Below are 21600 nucleotides of genomic sequence, written 5' to 3'. Positions count from 1 at the left end.
ATATCTCAAGACTGGTTTTTCTAAGGTTTTATGGACTGATGAAATGAGAGTGAGTCTTGATGGGCCAGATGGATGGGCCCGTGGCTGGATTGGTAAAGGGCAGAGAGCTCCAGTCCGACTCAGACGCCAGCAAGGTGGAGGTGGAGTACTGGTTTGGGCTGGTATCATCAAAGATGAGCTTGTGGGGCCTTTTCGGGTTGAGGATGGAGTCAAGCTCAACTCCCAGTCCTACTGCCAGTTTCTGGAAGACACCTTCTTCAAGCAGTGGTACAGGAAGAAGTCTGCATCCTTCAAGAAAAACATGATTTTCATGCAGGACAATGCTCCATCACACGCGTCCAAGTACTCCACAGCGTGGCTGGCAAGAAAGGGTATAAAAGAAGAAAAACTAATGACATGGCCACCTTGTTCACCTGATCTGAACCCCATTGAGAACCTGTGGTCCATCATCAAATGTGAGATTTACAAGGAGGGAAAACAGTACACCTCTCTGAACAGTGTCTGGGAGGCTGTGGTTGCTGCTGCACGCAATGTTGATGGTGAACAGATCAAAACACTGACAGAATCCATGGATGGCAGGCTTTTGAGTGTCCTTGCAAAGAAAGGTGGCTATATTGGTTGCTGATTTGTTTTTGTTTTGTTTTTGAATGTCAGAAATGTATATTTGTGAATGTGGAGATGTTATATTGGTTTCACTGGTAAAAATAAATAATTGAAATGGGTATATATTTGTTTTTTGTTAAGTTGCCTAATAATTATGCACAGTAATAGTCACCTGCACACACAGATATCCCCCTAAAATAGCTAAAACTAAAAACAAACTAAAAACTACTTCCAAAAGCATTCAGCTTTGATATTAATGAGTTTTTTGGGTTCATTGAGAACATGGTTGTTGTTCAATAATAAAATAATTCCTCAAAAATACAACTTGCCTAATAATTCTGCACTCCCTGTACAATGGCAGAGCCCGAACCAATATCCAATTAAATATCTGCCCAGATGAGCTGATGAGGGGTGCGCACAGGAGATGCCTTTGTAATCTGACAGATTTGAAGCACCTTTGCAACTTAAGTTGTGCCAAATATATTGCCAATTATTGTCAAGTCATGATGTGCCCTACTTTCAGACTCCTACCCAAAAAGAACCCATCCATACAAGCAGTTATTAGCGTGTTGTACATAAATTTGTTGCAGACAGTTGTTCATAAGTGGCGATTCTAGGCTCCAGTTGCCTAGGTAACCTTCTAATGTATTTTTCCAGTCTGTCAAATGTTAATCGACAGTATCCTTTGCTCTCATTGATAGCTGCTTCAGTCAGTCACCTTGACTGAGAAGCTGAGAAAAGTTCAACTCGGGACACACACGTTCTCACTTGACGTCACTTAATCTCATTGACTTCAGTTGATATCTGGTCAGCACCTTACTGCAAATTGCTTCCTTTGTAGATTACCTTTAATTTGAATGTATATATATATATATATATATATATATATATATATATATATATGAAAAGAGGTTATTATTAGAAAATATTATTATTTCCCCACTATATGATTTCAGTTTGTTTTACAATTGGATCGAATGCCAAGGTTTTGCACCACAAAAACCTTGCATGTAAACATAGGCTTTTGGAATCCACTGTATTATTTCACAGTAAAAATAGGTAAAGCATACGCACATTCAATTTTTATTCATGCATACAGTAGTGCTCTCCAACAACCAATCCTTGAATAATAAAATGTCATATAACTACAGCTGTGTCTTACTATACTGCCATTCATTTATTTGTTTACAGACCAAGCCCTACTTCTCAGTGCAGTTTAATAAACACTTAATAATCACTTCATGTTGTACACACGACCTGTGTACAACATGAAGTGCTGTATCACATATGCTGTACACAACATTTGTGGTATAGTGTACCTAACCTCCATCTTGCTATCCACCCACTCACAACAACACACAACCACACACAAATACACACTAACACCTGGCACACCCCCAGGTAGCCTCAGGGCAGTGGTATATTCCAACACCGTTGGCCTTCATGTGTTGTCATAGTAACAACAGTGAGAATTTCTCATTATGCAGTAGTTTTAGACAGTCAAAAAACAAACAAACCCCAAAACAAATAACAACAACAAAATGAAATAAACAAATAAAAGTTTTCTGCCTTAACCTGTCAGCCCTGCGCTCCCCTCCGACCCACCAATCCCTGTAATTCCATAACATTGCTACACCTGGTCTCTTTCTCGTATAGTTATGCTTTAACTTTCTCTTTCCACCTGCAGCCTCACTTCATCTCTGATGATCAACAAAAATAAAGCACTTTGACCACTGTGAAGAGTGTGATGAGAGTGTGTTTGTGTGTGACAGGAGAGGAGCGAGTGTGTGGGAGCTGTACTCAGAGTGTATGTCAAGTTCTGTGTCAGTGTTGTGTGGAGGATGTGGAGTCTGTAGCAGTGGGCTTGGGACCATTTGTATGCACCCCATTTTGTGTCTGTTTTTGTGTGCGTTTTACGGTAAAAGTAGTACTCTTTCTCAAACACAGACTAGATGATTCATCCAGAAAATGGGGGTATGTGTGTGTAAGTGTGTTTTTATTCACACATTTAATGGGCTATACAGTGAGCTGGCAGAAACAGAGAGAGTGGACAAAGTGAGGATGAAAGAATACACATGCAGGTTTTGGGCTCTTATGGAGATAAGAAATCCATTTGAATTAACTTTTTCAATCTAACAGATAACTTCAAAGACCAAAGTACATACTACAGAAGATGCAAAAGAAAAGAAAAAATGTAGTTTGGATTGTGAGAGTTATTTTAAGTTGTTCCCTTGATTTTTTTCTTCTTCAAACCAACGTCTAGCAGTCATTAAATTACATCTCAAGGCACTTCTCAACTGCCTTCAATACTGTTATAAATGGCATTGGCAAAAAAAAGGCTGTAGGTGTTCAAAGAAAGTGGAGAGATTTCACATTTCTAATCCTTTTTCCTGGTGGTCTTATGACTACTATAACGAAAAGAAGGCTCTTAAAATATTTCAAACTAAGCATTTGCACACTTTATGCAGCTGTTTTATTTGTGTAACACCTCCAACTGTCTTGGAGGTCCCAGTCTGCTCATGTGGACAACTGCCTGACGGTGGAGACATTGGGATGTGCCTGGTCCTTCAGACTATGGGGGCTGGCTCATGTTTGGGCCCATTTGCCCAGGTTTCTATCTGACATCGACCACTTTTGCACTTGTGTTTTTTGCAAAGATGGTTGATATATATATATTATTACACACTGTATTAATGTATTAATACAGTGTGTTACGTGTCCGTGGACTCCTAGTTGTTTTCAACTAATTTGGGGGCTCGTCTGGGATATCTGAAACTTGTTTGGTTGAAGCTTGTTTAGCTGTGTCATATGGAGTTGCTGTCACTGACTTAGTTTGTGGTTTCAAATATAACATTCTTCTTAGCACGCTTTTGGAGGCACCTTGACACAAAAATGGCTGCAACGTTTGCATTTTGTGTATGTATAAAAGCAAGCAAAAGGTGATGTGATATCACACTACAGTCACCTTTAGCAGTATTAACTTAAAATAATAATTTCCTTTATGACAATTAATCTCTTACATCATTGTGGAGCATTTTTGTCCGCTTTACAACATTGCATTAATTTATAAACAGCAAGCTTAAGGACACTTGGACTTTGACTGGGTAACAGATTGTAACGCCTTGATTCATTTCTTTTTCACTTATTTTGTTGTAGATTTGCTGCTGTATTTGGGGCATTGTTGTTGTTGCATGGACTAAGCTTTAGCTTTCTAGTAATACTTTGGTATACAGAGGAGTTAATGGCCAACAATGGTTCCCCCCTGACCAAATGAACCTTCCGATCGTGGGGCAAACGCTCTACCTAATGAGCTATCGCCTCATCTTGTCTGTCCAAATGACATTTTTAGAAGTTTTGTGGTTTATTCAAAAACAACTTGCGACCCTAAGCTGTGTTACCATGTTCTATTTTGAGAGAAGAGGCTTTCTGCAGTAAAGCCTTCCAAACAAGCCATACTTGTTCAGTCTTTTTCCAATTGTACTGTCATGAACTTTAACATTTAACACGTTATCCGAGGTCTGTATAAACTTAGCTGTAGCTCTTGGGTTTTTGCTGTTTCCCTAGAACATTGCATAATCTGACCTTGGAGCGCATTTGCTGGGATGTCCACTCCTGGGAAGATTGTGGCACTGTCTTAACACACAGCTGAATGCTCCAGACCAACAAACTGGAAAAAATATGTGCTTTATAGTGGTGACCGGACGTGCTGATAATCAAGTAATCAGATGCATTTGATTAGCAGCTACCCTCCACCCTGTCCTAATTCCCATGGAAACTTTCTTTTTTCACATGACTGTACTCACATGACACCCACTCATGTCAATCTTGTCAATGTCATATACTGAGGTTATATTTGTGATCATATAATCAAGTTTTACCTTATACCCTGATTCATCTAAGGACTGGTTTTGTTTAAATTGTCTTCTTTCATATGAACACACTGCTTTTATAAGTACAAGGAAAAATCTTATATGTAATGATGTCTTCTATTTTCACGAATGAATGAAGACAAACAGCATATTACATTATTATTTACAGTTCATGGCAACCAACCTTTCCAGTGTCTAATACAATCTTTCTCATGTCCTCTACTTGAGGATTTCTAAGAAACACAGTGATAAATTGGAACTTGGCAATAATAATGGGCAAAAGCCAATTTGGAAAATGAATATCTATTCTGTTAATTACAGTAATTCCCCCAAATAAGCTGAGGGACCACTGAACAGTGAAGTCCAGCTTTTAATCTGAATAAAGTCTCCTATCAGTCATCGTATTCTCCTCTGGCAACAAGTATGAGGACCATTGTGTCCTTTGGGAAATGTATTCCCAGAAAATCATATTATTATTTTTAAACCCTATTTTTCCTTTCCTGACCTTATCTGCACAGGTTAACATACTTATCACATTTAATTTGAGAACATGCAATATTTAGTTATAGAGTTATTTTAAAAAAATCTAATTTTCTTGCATTTCAAAAGACGCAAATTGCCTCGACTCATTCAGAGAAGTGTTAAAATAATAGTGACAAAGATGTGAAAGAAACAGAGTGAAAGAAATGTTCGAAGGAGGAAAGAACACCTGTGAAGTGAAGCAAATAGAGGATCAGTCGGCAGCTTAAACATTGACAGATGGATGGTAGATAGAAATAAACACATGGCCTCAGGGAAGGGGAGATGGACAGTGAGAAAAAAGATAGAAGGAGAAACACAAAAAAGAGAGATAGCACAAGAGAGGAGGAAAGTGGTAAAGAAAAAAAATGAAAGACCGACAGAGGAAAAAAATGAGAGTGGGAGGACATGGCACACTGAAAGGTAGGACCTTCATTATGCAATGAGGACAGACAAGGGAATAACACGCATAGAAACACACACACACACACACACACATAAAAAAACACACACACACACAAACCACTAACATGCTCTTGTTTGCACGCCTACACACCCAAAACACACAGAAGCACAGATGCAGGCTAATTCAGAGAGGATTGCCCAAATTACACAAATGGGAGAATTTCTCTTGCAAATGACAGCATGCGCTCTAATCTGCTGACCTTTGAACGAGGGGAGGACAGCACTACTGGGAGAGCAGAGAGAGGGGACGGAGAGGAAATGTACTGACCATGATGCCCGTGAGCAGACAGACTCCTTTGCCACAGTAAGTATGAGGAACCATGTCTCCATAGCCAATAGACAAGAAAGTAATAGAGATAAGCCACATGGCTCCCAGGAAGTTACTGGTCACATCCTGGGCATCATGATACCTAAAAAAAAACCAAACATGTTTATTGTTAGAGGATAAAGTCAGTCAATAGTAAAACATCTAAATAATAATAATGAATAAAAACAAACAAACAATAACTGTCCCACTGGTCCTGTCTGCGAATGTGGGCGTCTAACCGAAAAAAATGTTTCCAGCAATTTTGTCTGACGCATAACACATAACTGCATCTTTTGCCTCCATCGTTCTTGCCCTACGCGCAACACTGTTACCATAGCAACCAAACCTGGTGCAGATCTGAAACAAAGTTTTTCTTTCAATAAACTATTCAGCAGAAATATAATAAGATGTAACCTTGCTTGCTAGCAACAGATATATTTGCTCTGAAGTCTCTCTATTCTCTAAGACTGAAAAGTCACATCTTTGGACGCCGTTCGAAGCCATTTAGTTTTTTTTTTTTTTTTCTTCATTAATTTGATTTGGAAAGAAGCAAAATGCCAGTTTCTGCCAGTTGGATACGGACCAACCGAGGACTCCCCAGCAGCCGGGCAGTGATGCATTTAATCAAGCCTATTAACCAGCTGACATTTTCCTACATTTCCTTGATTTATCTCCAAAAACATTTGAATACATCTCCTTTTGCTTTGCACTTGATGGCACATTACAAGCATTAAATAATCTGTAAAATTTAATTATCAATCTCTTAAATGTAACCGAACAACTGGATTTAGTGCTCTTTAATAACAACAGAGAAACAGATATGTTTGCAAGCCGTTTCATTTCTGAGCGTCTGTCTGCTGGATGCAACAGCGGTCGATAAATCACCAGTCTGTACTGCCATGTGTTTGCTGCTGTATTGAGTATGATATGGATTTCTCTTAATGTTTTTTTCATGTCATATATATATATATATATATATATATATATATATATATATATATATATATATATATATATATATACTTATATGGCATGAAAAACACATATTGTGAGATGTGAAATAGGAAAGAATGAAAATAAAGCTGTAACACACTGTACTGAGCTGCTATAAGCATACTTTTAGGTGTTAATTAATATCTTTGTTAACAACTATACATGTGTAAAACATCTGCAACTGGTGTATTAAATTACAGGAACTGTTTGACTTGCTTATCTAATCATAAAAACCAGTAAAAAACAAAAACCCCAGCTCTGTCCACTTTTCAGAGTCATTGCATCTGTAAAACCACAATTTTGTGTACATTTTTACATTAAATCAAAAAAATGCGATATAACATGTCAGTTGGTGATCTACCAGCCGCAGCTATGGTTTTAAATCAAAAAGAAAGACTTAAAAGCGACATCAGTCACATCTCTGTCATAATAAAAGTCAGTAAGCTTATTCAACGTGATATTTCCAAGGTCAGGACATTTGAGCTCAGAATGTCTTCGGGAATTTTAATACACATTTTTGATGTGGGTGCTTAAACATACCTGTGGGTTAGTTATTCTCGTGTAAATGTATGAATCTCTATGAGGATTTGGCACCGTGTTTGCTCATGTAATGTTTCATTACACTGTGGTGAGGAGAGCTATATTGTACTGTTATTGCTATCTCTTTTTTACTCTTGACAATTGATCAACTATTAAGTCCTTAATTAGGTCCTTAGTGTCTGACAAACTATGTTCGAGTGTCCCGTAACAATATCAGATTGTTTATTGCTTAGAAATGCCTTATTGGAGGGTCATTAATGTTAATGAATGTTTTCTTCAGACACTATTATATTGATTTTTAATTTTTATTTTTAGTCTGACAAGCAGACAAATGAAGTAACAAATCCATTGCCTGAACAACTGCTGAGAAAGCCTCATAAACTGAAGTCTAAAGAGGGATTATGTTGCACAGACGTCTCAGATTATAGATTCTGCCAGTTGAATTTAATTTCTGAGTTGAATTCCTCATCTGATCACAGTCCAACACTCACACTCATGTACGCTCATGTACACGCAATAAACACCAAATCACAATCGCAAACGGACCAGCTTTAGTGCTAACCTCTCACACACTCGTACGGTCCAGGCAGCAATGATCCACAGAGAGATGCTGAAGACCAGCAGCACCGTCCCAGGGCAGATCGTCATAAGGGTTTTCATTACAAACCGCGTGTTAAAATGGACCTAAAAGACATTTAGAGACACACACATACACACATTGCTTCACTTTTTTTCCCCAGGAGTTAATCTTGTGCTGCTCTGAATCCTTATCCTGCACACTGTTTCCCAAGCGGACTTGATGTTTTACTAATTAGTCCTCTGAGTAGCTTTTGATAGCAGCACTCAGAGAATCTCCACTATAATTGGAGTCGAGATCAGGGCTTGCCCTCTGACTCGGGTCAGGTTATACGGTGTCTTTGAGTAACTGGCCTGTGTCAGTGTACTTTTTTATCTCTGGCTCATTCATCAATAAGAGGCAGACAATCAACTTCTGGCAGATGGATCATTTGATGCTTGAGCCCTGGAAGGCTAAAGCAGCTGATAAATGAGTTGTCATTTACAGCTGCACTTCAGTGGCAGCTTCACCTTCCCTCCACGTTGATGCTGCCTGAGGGTCAGAAGAGAGCCGTCGCCGATACACGCGCCACCTGCTAAATTACTCGTCTAAAAAAATCTCCTCTATATCTCTCCCGCTGCACTTGCTCTCCTCCATCTAGTTTGCACGTTTGCAACATGCAACATCTCTACTTCCTGATCTTACAGCAATGTTTGTCGTATAAAGTCATTACAAATCTGGCATCAGCCATTTGTTGCACGACTTCAACATATTTCTGCACTCATACTGCAATTTCATTCTAGTTCTTTCTCTTCATGGCCCATTTGAGCTGTATGCAATAACTTGTTTCCATTTCACACTCTCATCTCATATTGTATTATGAAAGATCCACCACAGCTTAGATCTAAGTCTCTAAGCACAGTGACAACAAAAGGACAGGAAGGGGATTTGAAGCGGTAGATGAAAAGAAACAGCTGGACTAGAAGGACAGAAGGGGCAGGAAGAACTTCAGATAGTTAGAGCGAAAGAGGCCAAGGATAAAAGGCACAACATAGACACAGGCTTAATTCAGAGGAGAGAACTCTTGACCTTAATACCTTTACAACTCCATCACCTGTTTCCAGCAAAACCTTTCACATCCACACTTTTGAAGGCATACCGCTCAGAGAAACATCTACAAGATTAAAACTCTCCTGACCTTATTGAGGGCACCTATACTCCTGGAGGAAGCGTCGGTGAACAGTTTGCTGTGCAGAAGCATGACTCTGGCAATGAGGTAGAGGCGCAGGAACATGGGCACGCTCAGCACCATGTCCAGGTCAGCCTCGGCCTGCGAAGGCGCGTACGAGAAGGCCAGCCGTGCCCGCCACTGAAACTTAAAGTCCCCAGGCACCGGATGCACAGCAGAAACGAGCAGCTCCAGGGCGATTAGCAGAACCCTCTCCATCGTCATGGCGATTCGCCAGTCGTCTGCTCCGTTGTCGATGACAAACAGCTGCGGGGACAGGAAGGACATGTGGATAGTCAGTTGGGGAAAGGAGTTACGCTTCTTTTAATGTGTCGCTGAGAAAACTTTTCATCGTGATGCTCGGTTGACACGGTCCTTTTCTCATCAGTACAGCTGACTAATCTGATGATTAAAGAACGCACCTGCAATTCAGAATAAATGTCTTCCCTGAGATGGAAAACACCATCCATTTAATCAGTAATCTATTCAGTCCCCACACAGTGCTTTGGCTCATTTTCATATAACCTGAAACTCTTCTCTTGCTAAAATTAAACCAAAGATGCTGATTCATCTGGAGCAGTGGCTCTTAAGCTAAACAGGTTTCTAATGATCAGAGAGACAATATTTAAAAAACAAGGGCAGTATGCTGTGATTTCAGCCGGTCTCATGGGCACATGCCAGCGATGACTCTGAAACCGGTGGGACACTGAGCCACTGCAGATGGGGCTCGGACGACCAGGGGAAAAATATGGAGCGAAACTAAGTTGAATGAATGTGATTTATTTGTTTATTTTTTGCAGGGAAAATAAATAAACAAGAGTCTGCAGATGGTACGGAGCGGACTTTTTTCATTAAAATTAAACTTGGATCCTTTTTTTTATTGTTAACTATTGGTAAAAAAAAATTAGAAAAATTGTGTTGTAGGGTGTGAACATTTTTCAGCTGTGTAAGTGGGCCAGAAAGTTTAAGTTTAATAAAGAAGGCCACTTTAATTGTGGTTTTCCCTCCTCGTACGTTGACGTTCGGGTTTGTAATTGCTGTGGTTACTTGATATTGTCACCAAAGCCATCGTTATAAGGAAGTGGTAAGAGCAGGTTTCATTACGGGGGCCGTCCTCCAGACGGTGCTGACAAGAGCTAGGGGTTAGGGAGGAGGAGGTGGTGGGGTTGATGAGAGGAGAAGGCGGAGGAGGAAAGAGATGGATGAAGTGCAGAGGAAATGAAGAGATAAAGATAGGAATGAGGAAATATCAGGTCAGAAAGGGCACTGCAAAAAATCTCTTTGTTCTTTAGACACTTTTGACTTATTTGAGGATTATTTTTGTTAATGCAAAATAATATTTTTTTTTAAGAAAGCACCATTTTTGAAGCTCTGCATTTGGGATAAGTTGGAATTTTGCAGTGCACTGGCATACATTTTTCACCTCTCAAAACAAAATGCTAGGACTCAATTGTAAAATTTGTAAAGAGATTACTGCTGGGGGGAGAAAAGGTTAAGGAGCGAGAGAGAACCAGAAAGCAGAGACTAAAGAGAAAGGTCGGGGCATGGGGAGAGAAATGAGGAACTCCCCCGCTGGAAGTCAGCTGAGTTTACCAATTGATGTACTGCCTGGAGAAACAGCCAGTGCTAACAATTGCTCTTTACCACATGATTCATCTCAAGGGCTTTTAGCCCACACCAACATTTATTTAGGAAAACAAAACAAATACAACAAGAGGTCAAATGAAAGAGCAAGCGGCCATGACAGCTGTATGTGTGTCACAGCCACCTGGTCACTGTCGTGATGAAGCCGAACTGAAGCTTTCTCAACCACCTACATGCATGCACCTCCACATTAATCATCACCTTCGTCTAGCACGGTCGGTTGCATGTTGTTCTACTTCTATTACATGTATGCACACATGCTGACTACATGTGTACAGATACACACATATGTAGCCTGCGCACACACCTGAGCCATTTTGCAAGCTATCATTTGCACCAAGGGTCAAACGCTGGCTGTACTCTTTAATGGTCTCACACAGCCTATGTGTGCGTGCGCGTATTTGCATGTGTGTGTGTGTGTGTGTGCGTGCACTGTACTTGTGTGTATCTGTGTATGCCTGGGCGAGTTGGTGAGAGAGTGTGCAGACCCAGCCTCGTCATGGTGACTGTTGCCAAGGCGACAACATCAAAGAGCAGCCAAGCTTAATTAGGATCCCCAGTGTGTGTGAGAGAGAGAGAGAGAGAGAGAGAGAGAGAGGGAGAGAGAGAGAGCCAAAAAGATGGAAGGGAGAGACGCGGCAAGAAGACGGAAAAAGGAGACACAAGAAAAGAGACTGAGGTGTGTACGACAGCGAGTGAAGAGGTACAGAGACGAAAGCACAGACAGGTTGTCTAGCACCCACCTTCCCCGCAATGGTTTTGGGTGTGAGTGACCCCTCAGATTTAGGTGACAAAAATCTGTTCACAGTGTCACATTATTGGGACTCACCAGCCATTTAGAGCAATAGACTTAATGTTTATGGCTCATGTTTGGGAGTTGTGTAATCATAGTTGTGTTTAAGTTTAGAATAAGTATCCGGTGTAAGTCATGAACTCCTGTGTGATAAAAACAGGTTTTCCGTGTTCACATGAGTGTTATCCATGCAGTAAAATGTATGTATATTCATTCATACTCACACGTTTTGCCCACAAGCCACCTGTCATTCATTCTTTTCTCCCTCTGTATGAATTTGTGTTTCTTGGCGTCTTTCTGCCTCCATTTTTCTTTCACCATCCCTCACTCCTGTTCCCTTTCTCGCTGAATGACATTTCTCCAAATCAAAACGGAGGTGATCCAGTTTCTTGCCACAGGAGGAAATGAGCACCTCTCCCTTCCTCTCTTTCTCTCCCCCCCCCTCCTCGCCTTCCCCTTCTGCCCTGTCCTCCCGCACACTGCTGCTGCTGCTGTCGGTCTTTTCCTGGCTAAATCGCCATGAGGAAGGGATAAATAATTAAATTCCATTAGGAAAGTAATCTGTCAATTGGAATGAGTGAGTGCCACTGCCCCCACATGACCAAGACAGAGGGAAAGGATGAGGGAAGAGAGTGTGGGAAAAGTGTATGCATGTGTGCACAGCCATCAGGAGACAAAAAAGACAGGAAGAGAGTGAAAAAAAACCATAAAGCGCCTGGTAACAATGATGAGGATGAAGAGAAAATAGATAAATTTAAAGTCTGTGCCATTACAGGCTGAGGGCAAGGGGCAAAGAATATAATGGAAAGCAGACAGGACAGAAGGAGGTTAAAGGAAGAGGAAAAAAATAAGCCTGACAGCAAAAGACAACGGGGATAAAAAGGAAAAGGAGAAATGTGCAAAAATGACAGCACCAAAGATAGACTGAGATTTCTCCACAGGTGAAGGTGTGAGGTCTGACAGGACACTCTCCACCTAAAGCACTCCCTGCTCCAGCTGCTACGTCTGTAGCCCGCTGGTCAGTTTGTGACCTCTCCATCTTTTCTTCTCAGCCATCCAACCATGCCTCAACCATTTCTTGCTCCCCCCAGGCCATCGTACCTCTCTAATCGGGTTAAGTCCCCGATTGCAGATGTCTCTCATCACGGAACCAGATGCAGCACTGGTCAGACCCTACCAAGCGAGCAAGCAAGGACAATTTTGCACACTCGCATGCACACAAGCACGCATACGCGTGCACATGCACACATCCAGACGATCCTATAAAGTGCAGCAAAGACTGAAAAAAGAGACAGTTGCATGCAAATCAGCCTCAAGTCTCCATTTCCCATGGGAGTGAAAAAAGACTAAACCCCAGTCTGGGGCAGAGACAGTCCTAATCACTGAAGGAGATGATGATAGAGCGTACACTAAAAAGCATGCACACATACTCTTACACACAGTCACAGCTCTGGGGGGATGTCTGGGTCCTACAGCATGGAAATCCCTAGAACAGGCAGAAAATAGATTCACACGCCCTGATATACGTGAATATTCAGAGAGGATAACACACTTTCCCTGACTGTGATTGCAGCTCTGAGGGAACACCCCTGTGGCTGTTTCTATGAAAGAGGAAACGAAGGGGAGAGGGTTCACCAAAGTGAAAAGGAAGTGTTGGAAAGTGCGAGAGATGAGGAAAGGTATGTGTGCATGTGTGATGCTGCCTCGTTTGCCACCAGTCTAAAAACAGTAAGTGGGAGAGAGTGAGGAGAGGTTTCCAGCAGCGTTGTCTGGAGACCAGGAATTTCCTCAGCGCGAATACACGAAAGACAAACTGAGATGTGAGCAATGGCCAGAGGCTTCAAATCCCATGTGATAAATTAACAATTCCTAGAAGTAAATGGTCAAAATGCTTCCTGCGTGTTACGAGTCTAAAGTGGATGCTGTAGTTTACCTCTTGGTTGTAGTTTCAAGGGCAAATGTACATTGTGCCAAAAATGAGAGCAAGACATCATAAAATAACCGTCCCACTATTAGACATCTTATGGCTGCACTTCACTTTAAATAACAGGACACAGCCTTTTTGGAGGGCTGCTGCTCACTTTATTACCCTAATGCCATCCTGCCTGCATTTGAGTAGCTGTGAGTGCCAAGCTCGTGTCTTCTTGATCAATGGACTGCTTCTAAAATTCTCCAAAAGTAACTGAATAGTACAGCTCTGTAATGCTTAAAGTGCACTAATGGACTGGAGAAACATCCCTTTCTCACACACTCTCTTAGCGTTTCTATTTGATTAATTTCAACAACAATTCAATTTTTGCCTTTCACGTCTGGATTTCTTTCAAGTTTATGAGCTAAAAAAATGATGCATGTGTGTGTGTGTGTGCGTGTGCGTGTGTGTGTGTTTGTGAAGAACAGAGGCGACTCGTGAGTTATCAGAGTGAATCACATAACAGAACTTCAAATACATGGAAGTCTCTGGACGCCACATCAAACACAGCTGAGATAAGGTGAAACTTTCTGAAATATTCTTTTTCTAAGCAAACATTTAGCCTTTGAAATCATCTATCATTATCTTTCGAATCAGCCAAAGGATGCTTGCAAACTTTGGTTTTAAAAATTCATCACTGGCTAGACTAATGCTACTGTACATAAATCTCCAGTAATGCTCCATTATTTCTATCCATACTCATGCATCTATTAAATTTATACTAAAGGTGTGTGGTGATGCTGACGCTCAATAACCACAACACTGGGATAAAAATCTTCTATAGTCTGTTTACTGACTTTATCTGGTTACAGTTAAACAAAAGCAAGTTCAACCTCAATCATCAAAAATAGAAATCATTCATTAAAGAAACGTATTGTCAAGGATGACAAATTAACTATGGTTAGATTATTGGACAGTGTTGATTTTCATGCTGAAGGCCAAAGAGGCCAAACCCTGGTTGTTTTGCGTTTTTGATACACTTCACTCTTCAGTAATCAGACAGGTGTTTCAGATAGCAAGCACAATAAACGGAGCTTTCTGTTATGCGTGCAAGAAAATGACGAAATGATTCTTCTTTTGGCTGCTTCCTGTGGGTGTCACCACAGCGGATCATCTGCCTCCATCTCACCTATTCCAAGCATCCTCCTCTGTCACACCAACCCCTTTTCACCTCCTCTGAGAGTTTCCTCTTTTCCTCCTGCCTCGCAGCTCCATCTTCAACACCCTTTGTCCAATACATCCACGATCCTTCCTGTCCATGTCCAAACCAGCTCAGCCTTTTGTCTCCAAGCTCCAGCCTGAGCTGTCCCTCTGATATGCTCTTTTCTAATCCTGTACTCACAGGATAATAACTGACATGATAATGCACATTATCTGTACACTATCCTGTCAAATATTACTTCCAGCACATGACTGCACAATGTTGATTGTTATTATAAAATAACGACAACATCAGCACCTAGATTGATTCTCTCTAACCCCCACTTCTAAGTTCTGCAACTACCACTGGTCACAAAATCAAGTTGGAAAATAACAGCAACTGCCAAAAAGCAGATGTTAGAACAACTGGAGAAACTCTGGAAACTCTACGAAGGCAAAAGGGAAGAAGGGACCTACGTGAACAGATAAAGAAAGAAAAGATGGAGAGTGTCAGAACTGGAAAGTAAGTTTTCCTTTGATGGGCATTCGCTCAGTGGAGAGTGCTCTGGTAATTGAGTTGGTTCAAATAGTGACATTCATTTGGGAATATTTCTCCGCGATCAGTAGGTAACAAAATCTTTCTACTCATTAGCCAAATAGAGCAGGTGTTTTAAAACAGAATGTGGACCTTTAAGCAAGTGCAAGAGGCAGGGGTGCACAGGAAGGTGTCGACTGCCACTTAAAATTCTCCTTGAAACCCAGGAATTAATTTGAATACTACCCAATTTTGCTGAATTTATCATTCATCCTTATGCCTGCTTACTTTTTAACAATATCAAGTTCCCAAACATAAACTGTGAACTCGGAAGCAACTTGGAACTTTTGACAACACACAGTCTTCAGAAACTGGCGACTAATACGAGTCAATATACGAGTCGATATTATGAACAGTGTCGGCTGTAAGAAGTCACCATAATACCTTTGCATTTTTCAGTAATGCAGTAATTTAACGAGTTACCGTACTAAATTCAGTAAACACATTAAAGTCAGAATTATGTTGTTACTTTTGTTATAAAAGATCCTCAGTTATCTGCGTGACGGGTGGATATATGAACCCTGCCCCCCATTACTTTTAGTTTTATTGCAAGTAAAGACAAGTGCGCGATGGTAAAGTGCAAACTGGACAGAAACAACACCGCTTTGGCTCTTTGCAAACATCTGCACGGGCAGCATGCTGACATAAAGTGGTGAAGAACCATGTTAAATCTGAGTGTATACTGACCCCCAGGCCAGCAGCCAGAGCTTGATCTTCAATGGGTAACAAAGGCAGTGATGAGCTGTCAGATTGCAGCTTTGTAGACCTCATTTCTATCTATTCGTGCTTCTAAAGTAGAATCACAGTGCAAATCATATTCAGTCTTTTTGGGTTGGTTTTCAACTGCTTTGTGTTCAGATGGATGCACTTAAAGACAGACTGTGTGTCCTGATTAGGATTGGGATTCCTGTGGTGGTTGTGTGAAAATGCATTTGAATTCCTGTTAAAGAGTAATGAGGAAGTAACGTAACAAATTGACTAACAATTTACTTTCTCTGGTGAGGGATTAAGTCATGTACTGCATTCATTTTTATAAAAGTAACAAGTAATGTGTAATACATCACTTTTCTTGGAGTAATGACAGCAACGCTGGTTATGATAGCACATGCTTATGTAGCCACTGACTGGGATCACATCAATTCAGGCAAATAAACAGACCTCACACAGATTCATTTGGAACCAAAATGACAGAAATACAACAACATATATGATTGTTTATTTGAACTAAACAATCTTATATGTTCCTCCTCCCCGTAATTGAAGCACACATGTACAGTAAGTGTTGCTCAAAATACAAAAAGAAAAGTATGCACACATTTGACTTTTGACCAGATTTAGGCATCACGATGTAGGTTCAAATGGAGAAAAACATTTCCAGGGTGGTAACTTGCAGAGTACCCAGCACACATTTAACATGCACTTTTCCCTCATCCACTGAAGGTCACTTAACATTAAAATGTAACTATAGGCCATAACACAATTTGCAAAAATGACCTGTGGACAGTTTCATGCTTTTCTGACAAATGCAGGCGAAGCTAAATCTGTGCACTAACCCTCTAAAGAAGTCTTAAAACTACTACAAAGACAAAAAAGACCCCAAAAAGGAAAACAAACAACAAAAAACACGCATCACAGCTGTTAATGCAATACTACCCAGCAGGCATCTGAACTGGAACTGGAAGGAATAAACTGCTCCATTAGATGCTCAAAGTATTTGTTCCAGACGGCTCTCTGGTAAAATGTCATCACTTCTTCAACAAGCCCCATGCAGCAGGGTCTGATGGCCACTTGCAGTCCTGTCGTTCTCTAAACCTAAAAGAGAATTATGGATTTGATCAACTGGTCTCTGAGTGCTATTGACACCCTTTTCTCAACGAGAAGTCGGGGCTCGGGAGAGCCTGAGTGCCCTGGAGGGACTTTCCCTGCCGGTTACACGATGGACGGGTGGCAGAACTGGAGGACCGTGTGCCTGGCGGGACTGTCGATCGAGGACGCTGAAGATATCTACCTATTCGGAACCATGATAACAGGGTTCATGCTGATCGGCATTGGCTTAGCCCTGGTTTATCAGAGAAATAAGAAAGCGGAACCGGCTGTTCAAACCCCCACAAGGCTGCCCGCTGGATTCGAAGCGACGGGACGAGGTGCGACCTCTCACAACGAACGTAATATGGTCAACACCTTGGAGACGCTTACAGCTGCTGTGAAGGCTCAAAACAACACCATTGAGCGTATGAGGGGAAACATCAGAGAGAGGCCTGCTCAAAATGAGACCCTTGAGCGACAGTTGGAAAACATCGCGGAACGGATCACTGCAGTTGTGAGGTCTCAGAATCAAAAGACTGACAACACCACGGAACAGAAGTTTGATACCATCATGGGGAGGCTCGCAGCTCTTCAACGGGAGATCGAGAGACCAGCCTCGGAGTGCTAGAATTCGAGCTGCTCACAAAGGAGAAATCAACAATATTCAACATTTGGACACCACGGCCCCAGCTGCAGGCCCAAGGCTGGAGCCCACCAAAACAACTCCCTGATAACGACTGTGTGATGACTATTCTTCCCGCCCCATGAAGGACACCTGGATTGGCTGGAGGACTGTTTACTTAGCCTGATAGGCCGAAGGACATTGTCTCAGCTAAACTATGGACACGCACACACACACACTTACACTGATAAGCACTCACTCATCCCCCTCCCTTTCCAACGCCTTCGATGCTTGTGCCCTACCGGGGATGATAGCAGTCAACTGGACCAGCACAGATGCTGCAGGACCGGATGCGCTGTCTACGCCGGCTCTCTCTTACCCTTTACCCGCCCCTGTTGCTTGTCTCGTGTTTCTATGGTGTATTGATAGTCATGTGCTTTTGTGCTGAGGTGTTTTTTCTTTTATCAAACTGTTCTCCCACTAGGAGCTCAGTCTGAGTGGAGTTTTTTTTCTCCTCCTCTTACCTCATGTAGTGTATTTTCGTTGTTTTTTTCCTATCAGCCTACCTTCTGACATGTCTGCCCAATGTGATGTTTGTGTAAAGTTGGTCAGAAGGTTCCTTTGTGAGTGCGCATGCGCCATTAGCGTGCTGCCTGCTGTAACCCCTAATTTCCCTCGGGATGAATAAACAATTCTGATTCTGATTCTGATTCTTGTGCTCTGATGCAAATCATACAGTGGAGTTGGAAATATCAGGCAAGAGGTACCAATGAGCACCTGAAAGAGCACTTGAGAAGTGTAGATTTTTGCAGAGACATTATCAGAACAAGAAGAGACTTTATTATTCCTCACTGAGGAAAATAAGGAGAAAACTGTACAGATTTGCACGTTTTTCGAGGATCATATCAACATTTCAGCAATTTGTAGGTTTTTGTGACATAAGGACTCAGATTAATGCAGCATCGTGGATAAAAAAAAAATATAGGGTAAAAACACAGCCTTATTTATCCCGTATTATTTTATCAATGAAGGCAGTTTCTTCTATAAGTCTATAATTAGTAAAAGCTTAATATAATTTACTAATGTTAAAGATTAAACCAGCATCTGTCAGGAATTTTAAATAAATAAAACAGAATGTAGACATTCAAATACAGTTCGCACGCTCTAATACTGAAGGTCTCAAACCCATCTGTGCTGCAAAAACAATTCACGAATTAGCTTTAGAAATCTTCTAAAATTAATAATTCAAAGAAGACTAAGATGCTTCTTTGTTTATTTTTAAAGGTTTAAAAGGGGATTTCTGAGGTGCACAAGCTCAATAAAGTGTGTAATAACAACCGAGAAAACATAAGACAGAAGGTTTTTGTGAAAACCAACAGCAATCTGGGAAATAATTCTGGAACGTTATTGGAACATTTGGGTATTTTAGCAGTTTGGCAGTTTTGGTGAACAGGCCAATTTGTACTCCAATGACTGCATCTAAACATACAGTGAAGTAATGAAAATCAAAGTTACAACAGGAGCATCTTGTGAAAGTTTGTATTTGTCTTTTTTGGAGGGGGACGGTATTGTAGCATTCCAGTTTGCTGAATTAAAAATAAAAGAAGCAAACCCAGGAATGTCAGCGGAGCTCAGCTGACAGAGCACAAAATGTTCTGACAAATCAAACATTTCTCATGTCAGCTCCTTGTCTCTTTTCACTGTCACTTTTCACTGTGAAGCCAAAAGTGACAACACGCACACACACAAACACTTCTGCTTCACTTAACACTGAATCTTGAACTCCTACTTACCCCTATTTTATTTCTGCCGGCACCCAGATGCCAACCAGTGCTCCAGCTGAACGAAACACTGAAATAACGAATCAATTAGCTAAGCAGGCAACTTAAGTCATTCAGTCTTCTTCTTCCTGTTACTCCCTTTCGGGGCCGACACAGCAGCTCATCTGCCTCCTTCTCCATCTCCATCCCTACATTCTCCGTCACACCACCCTCTGTGTGCCCTCCCTCACTACATCCATAAACCTCCTCTGTTGTCTTCATCTTTTCCTCCTGCCTGAAAACTCCATCTTCAGCATTCTTTTTCCAGTATATCCACTGCCCCTCCTCTACACGTGTCCATCTCAGCCTCGGCTCTCTAACTATCCCATCAAACTCGACCTGAGCACTGACATACCCATTTCTAATCTTGTCCGTTCTGGTTACTCCCAGTGTAAATCTGAGCCTCCTGAGTTACTGTTACTCATTTCCCCCCAGTTTCAATATACATTCATGCAAAAAAGAAAGTTTTCGCAGGATTCTGTGCAGCGCTGTGAAAACTGAGCGCACCTCATAAATCAGTAGCTTGTAGAACCACCTTTAGCAAAATAACTTGATGTAATCATTTTCTGTACGACTCTATCGGTCTCTCACATTGTTGTGGAGGAGTTTTGGCCCACTCTTCTTTACAATATTGCTTCAGTTCATTGAAGTTTGGAGGCATTTGTTTATGCGCAGCACTTTTAAGGTCACGCCGCAGCATTTCGGTTGGGTTAAGGCCTGAACTTTGGCTGGACCACTGCAGCAGCAGGACTGCATATGGCCTTTCTTTTTTCACGTAGCTGTAATTTTTTGACTGTAACTTTGAGTTTGTTGTGACAATAAACTCCTCTTTTTGTTGTTGGAGAGAATTAACCAATCTCAATGAACAGATCATTTTTTCAAACAAATCACTAACAGATTTTAGTGAAATTACCAATTTTTGGAAGCAAATGTCACATGATTAGAATTACAGTATGCAGTGGTTGCAACCATAGAGTATGCCCATGATTAAGTAATAAGACTTTGGCGAAGGTTTTCTGAGGTTTAAAGCAATGTACAAGCAAAAAAAACCAAAAAAAGACAAATTGGTAGCGCTTTTATTTATTGTCTAACTATTAGCCCTATTAAGGTATAAGCAAGTGCTTATTTCATCATTTATTTAGCATCAGTCCTCCTTAGTATTTACAGTTATATTATTACTAGCAGTTATAGGTGTACAGGGTGCAACAGTAAAAGATGGATAAACATATCAAAAGTTACTAATAATAATACTAAGGAGGAGTAATGATATGAGGTGCTTGCTAATAGCTTACTAATGCTTAATAGTGTGACATTATAAAGTGCTACCGACAAATGATTATGGTCTAAAATTATATATACAGTCGTCACAATCAGTTTGAGCTCCGCAGAGCTGTATTTCGAAGTAGAGGATATTTATAACAAAAATCACCACTTAATCAAAACAGACTCAAGTACTGAGGTGATCCTGGTCTCTATTAAACCACCCATTATATTTGGCTGACAATGTGGCCTTGCTTCATTTTATTAATTATCACTTTTCGCCAACAAGATTATTACTGTCAGAGCTATTTTTTTTCCCCCTTTGATGGCTGCGAATAAGGGGAAATATTTGTAATCTGTGATGATTACCGATGAGCTGCACTGCAGTCAAGATGGATTGTTTTTCCTTGTTTCATGCTGAGCACAATTACTTTGGGCTGTCCCCTGACAGATTAGACAAGACAGAAAGAGGAGGAAGACGAGAGAAACTTCCAAAAGAGGAAGGCAGGGAAAGATGCAGCGAAACACACTGTGAAAAGGGGGCAAGATAAAAGAAGAAGATAAATGTGGATGAGTGTTAAAGTACAGCAGGAGAAGGGTGAATAGGTGAGAAGCTGAATGCTGTGTAACAAGGGAGGAGAGCTGTCTGGGAGAAGGAGGATATGTAACTTAACAACAAAATTGGATTGAGGCTCAGTAGAGAAGGAGGGAGATAGATCTAATGTGATAATGACGGAAAAGCAGGAGGAAGGAAGAAAGAAAGGCAAAGAGAAACATCTTAATGGTGGTAAACAGAAATGCAGAATAAAGACTTACACAGGAACAAATGAACAGAGAGCAGTAAAAGAAAGTGAGGGGGATGAATGTGGAA

The 21600-nt window shown here is 41.0% G+C and overlaps 1 protein-coding gene across 1 annotated transcript in view; it reads right to left on the bottom strand.

Annotated features, from left to right (window-relative positions):
* kcnn3 (potassium intermediate/small conductance calcium-activated channel, subfamily N, member 3) overlaps positions 1 to 21600 on the bottom strand; it is a 62672-nt gene that overhangs the window by 19640 nt on the left and 21432 nt on the right. Inside the window, exons 4-6 of the mRNA XM_014412105.3 lie at positions 9051 to 9347; positions 7859 to 7980; positions 5725 to 5866 (exon numbers count right to left, since the gene is read on the bottom strand). Coding sequence (XP_014267591.2) covers positions 5725 to 5866; positions 7859 to 7980; positions 9051 to 9347 — 561 coding nt within the window. The remainder of the gene's footprint in view (positions 1 to 5724; positions 5867 to 7858; positions 7981 to 9050; positions 9348 to 21600) is intronic.

This window comes from Maylandia zebra, linkage group LG11 (assembly GCF_041146795.1).
Source record: "Maylandia zebra isolate NMK-2024a linkage group LG11, Mzebra_GT3a, whole genome shotgun sequence".
Classification (NCBI taxonomy): domain Eukaryota; kingdom Metazoa; phylum Chordata; class Actinopteri; order Cichliformes; family Cichlidae; genus Maylandia; species Maylandia zebra.
This window is presented reverse-complemented; position numbering and strand designations above follow the sequence as displayed.